At 34.8% G+C, this 10,403-nt stretch overlaps 3 protein-coding genes across 4 annotated transcripts in view; 2 read left to right on the plus strand and 1 right to left on the minus strand.

Moving 5' to 3' along the window:
- Positions 1-248, plus strand: part of LOC108972019 — a gene marked incomplete in the record, with an annotated part of 14,093 nt that extends 13,845 nt beyond the window's left edge. For both annotated transcript variants that reach the window (XM_018938449.1, XM_018938450.1), the window contains 1 exon segment: positions 1-248.
- Positions 249-828: 580 nt separating this feature from the next.
- On the minus strand, positions 829-7,780 carry LOC108972017 (actin-interacting protein 1). The gene is made up of 8 exons (XM_018938445.1): positions 7,582-7,780; positions 6,983-7,104; positions 5,566-5,656; positions 2,968-3,231; positions 2,313-2,911; positions 1,789-2,244; positions 1,572-1,722; positions 829-1,501 (listed from the first exon to the last, which is right to left on the minus strand). The coding sequence occupies exons 1-8, from the start codon at positions 7,613-7,615 to the stop codon at positions 1,392-1,394; spliced, it is 1,827 nt and encodes a 608-aa protein (XP_018793990.1). The 5' UTR covers positions 7,616-7,780; the 3' UTR covers positions 829-1,391.
- Positions 7,781-8,509: 729 nt separating this feature from the next.
- LOC108971961 (GPN-loop GTPase 2) lies at positions 8,510-9,542 on the plus strand. The gene has a single exon (XM_018938330.1). The coding sequence runs from the start codon at positions 8,562-8,564 to the stop codon at positions 9,477-9,479; it is 918 nt and encodes a 305-aa protein (XP_018793875.1). The 5' UTR covers positions 8,510-8,561; the 3' UTR covers positions 9,480-9,542.
- Positions 9,543-10,403: the final 861 nt, after the last annotated feature.

The raw sequence follows: 10,403 nt of genomic DNA on the forward strand, positions 1-10,403 counted from the left end.
ATACTAACAATTATTTTTTAAATATTGTAATTCAATTGTTATTACAAGCAATTATAACGAAAGACAATGAAGTTAATCAATTTGTACATCTACGCAGCCATACAACACATCTACAGATGTGTATATGTATGCACTTGAATAATACATACGCATTAAATAGGTTTCACAAAATTACTCTAAATTAGACTGTAAGTTAAAAAGGTACATTTTATACAAAGAAAATGACTTTTATACACAAACAACACACACAAAAAGACAAAATAAATTTATTTAATATTTTAAATTTTATATAAAATTAGACATGTTTAATAAAAATATGAATTTTGAAAAWATTTTTGTTGTGTTTTATTTTTAAAAACGAATTTTTGTAATTGTAAATGTGAGTATGTGGGACAAAATAAATATTATTGTAATTTAATAAATCTAAAAAAATTAGTTAAAAGCATATAATTCACCTCAACATAGCTGAGAGACCCTGCCATGAATATTTTCGTATTCATATGTTTCACCTTATGTTATGATCCTAAATGTATGCAACGAGYATATATGAATTTAGTGTTATAGATTAGGATGCGACCAGGCTAGCTTGTAATCAAAACTAGTGACCGAAGTGATTGAAACATATGAAAAAATTTAGGTGGAAGCAGGCTTCCAAATAAAACCCCAATAAAATCTTTTTTTTCACTATTGAAAAAGAACACTTTAATTTTTTGCAAAATATTTTCTTTATTTTAGTTTGCGTACGCCTGCGCGACAATATTTTTACAAAATTTCACGCAATATCTTTTTTTTTTTAATATTATAATGCAAAATAAATAGTTGTATATGTATTACAAAGATGTTATATAAATGAAATTTATTATTCCTACACGACGTTAATGTATATTGTAAGATAATTGAATGATAAATGATTGGCTGCCTAAGGGTTAAGACCAAAGGGTTAAACAATCATACAAAGTACGTGGTAAGTAAATYGCTGTTTTTCCGAAAATAATAAAGTACATAATATCTTGTACGAATTAATACAAATACAACAAGCTTGTTAAACATACTACGTTTAGCAAACAAAACAAAAAAACAGAGACTGTCACTATAGAACTTAATTAGGGGTGGCAGAAATCATAATACATTTGTTTGGCAGCTGATAAGTTAGTTGTTTGGCGGCATATTGAGGACCGACGACGGTAGTATGATGAGAAAAGCTGCGTTTGTGTAGAAAAATGCATAGAAAAATCTTTGGAGCTGCTGAACTTGCTACTGCTAAAGTATATCTTTTTAAAAACATTATAAAAGTAAACAAAGCAAACGGCGGCTAGGTTGTGGTGGTTAGTCATAATCTATTAAAGTAGTCGTTGCGTTTTTCCGCTCCTCCTTAATTTTAAGTTTTCAACTTAAATAGTTTCAACTTCCCATACTTTGGTATTGCAATCTTGACCAGTAGAGATCACCGTGTTGCTGTCCAACCAGACTAAGCGTGTAATTTGCGATTGAGGATGAGCATCTGCACAAGAAATAAAATAAAAATAATTTAACATTGGCTTACAAAACTTAATAGTAGAAATACTACTTACTTTTAATGATGGTGTGCTTGGCCGGATTGGCTACAGACCAAATAATGATGGTGGTATCCAGCGAGCCACTAGCAACCAAAAGCGAATTTGGTGACCAAGCCACTGTATTGACACGCGCATTGTGGAAGCCCCATTCCTTGTTGTGTGCAAGCTAAAACAAAAATACATATAAACCTCAACCTTCTGTTACATAACTTCCTATCCACTCATTACTCACATTATACTCTTCGACGGCATAGAGTATGACTTTGCGATTCGCATCGCAAGCTACCAAATACTTATTGTCTGGCGAGTACGAGCAATCGGTTACCGGTCCCAAGTGCTGCAGCTCGATTTTCTCTTCCAACGTGGTGCCTTTCAGCGTGTACACATGCACCTTGTGATCGTCGCCGGTCACTGCCACATCCAATGTTTCGGGGTTGGTCGAAATCGAACTTGCTTCATACTTGATTGGTAGTGAGAAGACCTTTTTATTGTCCTGTACAAGTGTCAGTTCTTTGACGCAAGCGAGTGCGATTATGTTTTCGTTGCGGAAAATCGCTAAACCGCGTGGTTGGCAATTGAGTTTGACCACGTAGTCGGTGTAGCTGTTGCTTTCAACGCTTATTTGACGCAGGCTGTCATCGATGCCGCAGGTGTAGACGAAATCGCCCCAGGCGACAATGCCGTTGATCTGCAAACAAACAAACAAAAAAAAAAATTAAATGTAATGCAACACATATTTGTAAAGTATAAATTTACCTGATTGCCATGGCCGGCCCCRCCAATGCGGTCATTCACCCCACTACCGGAATTCCAGTTCGTTACCACGCCATCGTGGCTGCCTGTATAGATGGTGCTGCGATCATCGCTCAACCCGAGCACAGTGATTGGCTTATTATGACCCTTAATAATACGCAGCGGCTTCGAAGGGTCCTCAACATTCAAATAGCTAATGTTACCCGACAAAGATACGGTGAGCAAATGTTCGCCTTGCCATAGGCAAGAAACTTGTTGATCATCAACGGTGGTACCCATTACGAACTCGGTGACCAATTCGCGTGTTTCCACATTCCACAAGCGGCAAGTCTTATCACCGGAGCAGGTAAGCAATTGTGTGCTATCCGGCTTCCATGCCACAGCATAAACGCCACCCTTATGTGCAGGACTACCGAATTCGCCAATCAAATCGGAGGTGGCGCCATCGTAAAGGAAGACTTTGCCATCGAAACCAGCCGAAGCGAAAAATTTACCGTTAGGTGAATAACGTACAGCCTGTACGAAACGCGAATGCTCCTGCTTAGTCATTTTGAATTTGAAAGGTGGACCCTCAAAGATGCCTATGGTGTTATCTTCGCTGCCTGTGTATAAAATATATTATTAAAAACGAACAATTGATAAAATTGCTTGTTTTTACCAGTAACAATACGGAAGGGGCGTGCTGGACGAAAATCGCAAGAATTAATCGGTTTTGATTGACCGCTAATTTCACCGACTGAAGTGCCGGTCTCGGTCATGAAAACATGTCCGAAACGTTCACGACCCTCGCCGACAATAACAATACGCTGATTGTCTTGCGACCAGGCGATGTCCTTAATAGGACCGCCAATTGGTTGGTATTCACACTTTAAGATGTGTTCCTTGTTCACGGTATCCCAAATGCGTATTTTGCCGGAGGCGTCTGTGAAAAAAACAAAATCGGAAAAAATTAATTTAAAAATGTTTGGAGGTAAGGTAATTAGGTTTATAAGATAACTTATAAAATTCTACTTTTAACATTACTTGTGTGTTATAAATTTTAAAACATTTGTTTGTTTGCTATTAGCTGTGCGGTTTTTATCTACCTAGCAGTAAACTGCGTCACTAATAACTGCGTTATCGCGTATATAAAATAATCGAAAATGCAAAAATATTTTTTATCGCTCATTTAAGGCTTTTAATCCCTTACGCTTCTAACTGCAGTTCTAGGAAAATAAATAACTTGAATTTCAACGATCAGTTTATATGACCGCTATACGTTGTCGTGGTCCGATCTTAACTATTTCTTGGTATATGGTGTTGTAATTTGGGATAATAATCTGTGCGGAATTTYGCGAAGATACCTCGTTAAATAAAAAATTTTTTCATACAAAGACTAAATATTTTCGTTGTTTGTATGGCAGCTATATGCTATAAGGGTCCGATACTGGCGATTCCGAGATATGAGCAGCTTCTTGAGGAGAAAGGGAGCTGTGCAAAATTTCAGATCGATAACTCATAAACTGAGGTGACAGTTTGCATATACATACATATACTGATCATTTATAGATACAACAGTTATACTATATATTTTATAGCATCACCGAGTTTTCCAGCGTATAATTAATTAGTAATCAAATATTACGAGAAGACTACGTATGTGTACATACATATGTACATACATGTATCTATGCAAGCTTGTGCAATCGTTTCCAAGTGTATATGCATTAGCAAGTGTTTTATCTAAACTGTCTGTTTATCTTCGCTTTTAATGTTTGTTCTCATACTCAGCTATGTGTGTAACAAAAACGTTAACTAAATACTTAACAGTAAAATTGCAATAAAAAGAAATTATGAATGAATATGGGTAATAAAATTTTTTTATGCTTGAGCGCATATTAAACCTTTCGGGAGGGGGGGAAATAGAGAAAGTAGTTAAATAAATAAAACACAAACGGTACAACAACCGCTGAGCTGCGCGTCAATGACTCACTCATCAACAAAAAGCCGCGTTTCAAGCACAACAAAGATAAAGCAGCCAATGAAAGCATCATCAGCAAAAGAATGGTGGCTGTTGTTTCTGTGCTACGATTCAAAACGGCGACGTCTAAGTGCCGCTGCGACGTTGTTACATACAGACATCAACAACAGTTATATGTATGCATGGACAACAAACGTTTTATGCTGGTTAAGCGCATTAATKCAAGTTCTCGCCATGAAAATATAAAGGCAATGCAATTAAAACGCCAGCAGATGCGATAATACCAGCAGCTGCATGGATTTTCCAGCGAAGCACATAAGTCCGACACACATAAATGCACAATATGAGCATTTTATTTTATTTAAAKATATAGTAGCGACATAACATTCACTAAATCGGTGAATAATCATTTGTAGAGCTGTAGTAACAAAATACTAAATACTTTCAACAAAATTCAAGAAGAGAAAGGCTTACTTGGCAATTAGGCGTTGCAAAATTTAAACGAGTGTGCTTATGGGAGCGTAACGAAAATTAAGCTAAAAAGTCACACAAAACATCGAGTTTACATACAAACAATTCAAAAGTAACTGTGAATTTCAACAATATACATATGTATTTATTGTTGGAAATTATTGAAATTTTTAGTATAGATAAAGAATAAATGGTATAATTACAATTGAAACTGATTTGACTTTTTATCATTATCGCAATAGCATTTATAATTTATTAACTTCTAGCACGATTTCACGCTATGAAGGCATAATAAAATTGCAAAATAAAAATATTTCCTCAATCCAACTTTTATCAGCGTTCAGGTATATAGTATGCTTACATTTGCCGATACAAGCGTGAGTCACACACGAATTTTGGTGTTAAAATTATAATTATGAAATCAAATGCCAGCAGTATAACCCAAATAAGGTGTTAACCAAGCGAAGTTGCACATTAATTATGTATAAGCAGACTATGTAACAGATATCAAAGCAAATTGTAAGAAAATAGCTTGTAAAACAAAAATAAAGTAAATGACAAACGAAATGTATAATCATAAAACTGGATATTTGCTAGCAACGTTTATAAACTCATTTTTATTATTTCTGCGACTGTGATGCTTTCAAACCAAATGGTATTTGATGGATATTTATAGCACATACGTACATCTAGTAGGTACATAAACTGCATTAAGCTACCAAATACACATTACATTAGCTACCATTACACTAACAATGAAAATATACTGTGTATATAGAAAAGTGTGTTTATAATTTTAAATGTACATATGTAGTATGTACTTACCGCCAGATGCAATGTAGAAGCCACTTGGCGAATATTTGGCCACATTAACGGCGCACGAATGCTCCGTGTAGACATCAGCGATGGCTGGATTCTGCCGGCGACAATCAGTGCATATAACCGTAGCAGTTTCGAGGAAAAGCACACAAAAATAAAATTTAACAACAACAGCATGAAATGTTGTCAGTGGAAAATTTGTTGGTTGATAGAATTGGACAAATGGACCGGCAATTTTTGGTGTACACACAGGCATTAGTTGGTTGTATGATTGCGTGTGCATCCAAAAGAAGTCCACACATTTCATTTTAATTTTAGGCCAAAATAAATGTGTGTGCATGTGTTGCAGAGCAGCAAATCGGAGCAAATAAAATTAACGTTGAAAAATTAGCGTTGACAATGTGTTTGTTGTTGTATACGAATCGAAGAAAAGCATGAAAGTAGAATGAAAGAATTTTGTATATTATCATAGGATATTTTGATATATTTAACAATTAAAACATAAATATAGGAACAAATTATGTATTAAGAAATCTTACTAGAAAATTTTATGAAAACAAGTTCTTATATGAAAAACTTTTTATTTGAACAGATATCTTTAAAAACTTGGATTATTTTCCAAAATTACGCCATAGTTTTGGAAGAAATTTTTCCAGATCGGACCGCTATATCTACATCACTATATATATGAATGATAAAAATCAAGTTGTTGTATGGTTTGTATTTGAGAAGGGTAATTTAACGTATTTTTTTAATCTAATTTTTTCATAAATACATCTTTTTTCACGTTTTTATATACATATGTATGACTTATTTAAACGAAAAATATTTTTGAAAATTTGAAGCTTCTAGCGGTGAACATTTGTCCGCGATGTGCGTGGGATTTACTGAAATAACATTTATTTATATACACATATACATATGTACTACATATATGTATGTATACAAACTGTATATATTCACTATGTCCATATACTCTTTTCCCAAAAATGTTTTGTTTTTCTTTGTGCTATTTGTATTCTTACTTATAGCCTTACTGCAGATGAAGATAATTTGTTAAAAATAGAAGAAACAAACAAATGAAACCGGGAACACCATTGGAATCAGTGTTGGAACACTTTTCTGCTTGGCAGCGAAGTGTTTAATAAATTTTCATTCGAATGCAGCTGCCAGAAGACAAAAATAATCATTAAACACATAGGAGCTATGGGGAAAACTAAATTTGAGATGGGTGTCGGAATAGCAAAGAGTTTGAGCATACATAAGCGTATGCATATATGGAAAATTATAGAAGGTATAAATGTATTTGTTGATAGAAGGCAGACATATACCAAGAATTAAAATCTAAGCGTTAAGATAATACATCATATATGTATAAACTAGTTGTTAAGCCAATAAAATATCTGAATTATATTGAACTCACCTCAATATTTCTAATAATCACCGAATTTCCATTAGTGTAGAGGAAATTCTTACCTTTAGGATCGCCACCCAATACAATAGGTTGGCCACGTTGGGTGCGTGGCAAGGTGGCATATATGAATTCTGTATGTGAAAAACACAATGATAAAAATTTAAACACAGTTTATTTAAGTATATCATTGTTTATGTGTACAAATGTACTATAATTAAATTGTATGAACAGCGGGCGCTCAACAGGAAGTGACATATTCATAAATGTAAAAAACACACAACACAGTGATACACACACGTATATATATAATTTTGCTTATTTGTTATCGAAGGATAGCAAGGGGAGACAAATTATAGTAGCAAAAGCCGGCTATTTGTCTATTTATCACTCGCATACAAATAAAATTGTTGTAAGTAATTCACTGCTTCCGCTTTATGTTCGTAAACGTATTTGCATTATTTTTTGCCCATATAAGCACATATAGTGCTTCAACGGAACATGTTGTTGTTGTCGCCGCTATAGCCCCCCATTCTCCGATTGCGCCCACTGACTCATACTTTTTTCGCTTTATATGTTTTATTTCAGCAAAATATAACCGGCCAACTCACTATTTTGATACGCTGGCTTTTGGGGTTGTGCCATGTTTGCTCTTCGGTATATTTAATGCACTTTACAAAAACTAAAACTGCTCTTTGTTAGAAAAATTATATTCTTAAGCTACTATTTTGCTGTAAAAGAATTGATACCACCAAAATTAGACCGAACAAAAGTGAACTAAATTATTCGCCTTGCCACAGTGCAGTGTTGCCGAAGACTGATTGAATTCTATTTGAAGCAGAGTTGCCTGACGAGAATTCTCAAAAGAAAACAACAAAATAAGGTCAGTAAAGCGAGCTTAATTTGATGTAACTATTTGCCGGCAGGTGTCGGAGCTCTCATGTTGAAAGACGAAATTTTGACTAACATTCTAAACAGCTTTTTTATTATTTAATATAAAAAAAAAAATTTTTATTGATAATATAGTGAGCTTGAAAAAAAAAATATATATATATACATATGTCTTCCAATCTTTCCTACAACAATATCCAGGAAACAGTGCTTTCAACTTGGTCAAAGAGATTAACTCACAAAAAACTCTCAATCATTAGAATGCGTCAGATCAGAACTAAATAACCCTAACTTAATTGAATTATTAACATCTGTAAAACATTTTAAAATAAAAGAGCTTATTAAATTTATAAGTAAATTAAACATAAATTTTGAAGTGTTGTAATGTAATACAATTAGTTAAGTAGATTTATTTTTATTTAATAAGTTAGTGGTTAATTTTGACTCTTTTAGTGTTCTTAAGGTTTAATTGTATTATCSTTTCACTAATAATAATAGTAATAATAATAATAACAATTAATAAAAATCTATAAATTCTACTTCCAACAGTCTCCATCAAATTTACTTTCGGAAAGCTTCCTATTGAAAACCGACTGTCAGCTGTTTTTGACACATTGATTTGTTTACAAAATTGTAGACAAACTATTTCCAATATCAGTTGTTGCAGAAATTTCTTATCCTGTTAATATTTTGTTTGAAAATGTTGCAAACACCTGGGGTGAAATTCGTGAATCCACGTTATGGACAACTGATCATTGGTCCACCTGGTTCGGGTAAAACTACATATTGTCATCACGCTTATAATTTCTACAAAGAGCTGGGACGTGAAGTCGGTGTGGTTAATCTTGATCCAGCGAACGAGAATATGGAATACAAACCAATAATCGATGTAATGCAACTTATCACAGTGGAAGATGTTATGGAGCAATATCACCTGGGTCCAAACGGTTCACTAATGTATTGTGCAGAGTTTTTAGAAGCACATCTCGAAGATTGGTTTTTACCAGAGCTGCGCAAAGCAGCGGCAACATGCAACTACTTTCTATTTGACTGCCCGGGACAAGTAGAATTATACACACATCACACTGCTATGTCGGCCATATTCGCGCGTCTGCAAAAGGAAGGTTACCATTTGGTTACAGTAAATCTCATCGACTCACATTACTGTTCTGAACCAACGAAATTTGTTTCAACATTGCTGCTCGCCTTAAATATGATGCTGCGTATGGGCTTGCCACATGTGAATGTGCTCTCAAAAGCCGATCTTTTGCGAAAACATGAATCAAAATTGCAATTTAATTTAGATTACTATACAGACGTATTAGATTTGAAGTATTTGCTTGAATCACTTGACGATACACCAACAATGAAGAAATATCGCAAATTAAACGAAGCAATCTGCTCGATGGTGGAGGATTATGCTTTGGTGTCATTTCAACTGCTCAACGCGCGCAGCACAGCGAGTTTGCTACGCTTACGGAATCACATCGATAAGGCTAATGGTTATATATATAAGGCAGGCGAAGAGACAGCGGTGAATGCATTGATGGCATGTGCAGTAGGTGCGGAAGCAGAGTCGATGCGGCAAGCACACGATATTGATCCGTATGTTACATGAGTTGGGTGTTGTAGAAAATTTTAATATAATATGATAATAAAAATAATGTATTTTATACTTTAATACTCAAAGTGGATTGAAGAAATATTGAAGATAACAATAATACAATTGTGGGTTCCACTGCAAGTTCGTGCATTACATAATTTAGTTTTAAACTGGAAAATTTGTTTTTAAATTTGTCAGCGCCTTCCAATCAAAAACCGTTTAACATTCGTTGTAACGTAATAAACAGGAAAACACAACCATTAAATGTAATCAAGCCCAGGCACGTCAAAAAGACAAGCTAGTGACTGCAAGACATACAATATAAATATTTGCTTTTGGACACGTAAACACAGCCACGTTTCAGTAAGTTTTAACAGCAATCAACTCAACAATATTTCTTACAAAAAAGCACAAAGACATTAGTAAGGTGTGGAAGTAAGTACGGTTATTGGAGCAGCTACGTCTTGAGTAGCAGAAGTAGTACATATATACAAATGTAAATGCTTACACACATACACATTTGACAGGCAATGCATGTTTAAGTCTTGAACATGTTGCATTACATCAGGACACACCTTTCAACGAGTTGACTTGCATGTATCCAACCGTCAAGCGGCGTTAAGTCTTTGAAGCCACACGCCATCGTTTACACTTTGTTTTGCCGGGCACATTATCATTTGTAAAATCAAGCACCACCAGCGTCATAATAACAATAAAATGGGCAATATGACTCGTTGCCGACTTTAACAAAGGAAGTGGCCAATGACGTGCATAAAAACACACACATACCAACATGCGACACACACAACGCTAAAAAACATGGCAGGTTAAACCCTTTCATTGACTTGGCTTGTCGTCGTTGAATCTCTGCACCTGACAGTGACTTAAGCTGTCTTTCACAATGCATATTTATGAACACTGTCTGCGCCTTCATGCGGC

Source organism: Bactrocera latifrons, unplaced genomic scaffold (assembly GCF_001853355.1).
Source record: "Bactrocera latifrons isolate USDA-ARS-PBARC rearing strain unplaced genomic scaffold, ASM185335v1 scaffold_37, whole genome shotgun sequence".
Classification (NCBI taxonomy): Eukaryota; Metazoa; Arthropoda; class Insecta; order Diptera; family Tephritidae; genus Bactrocera; species Bactrocera latifrons.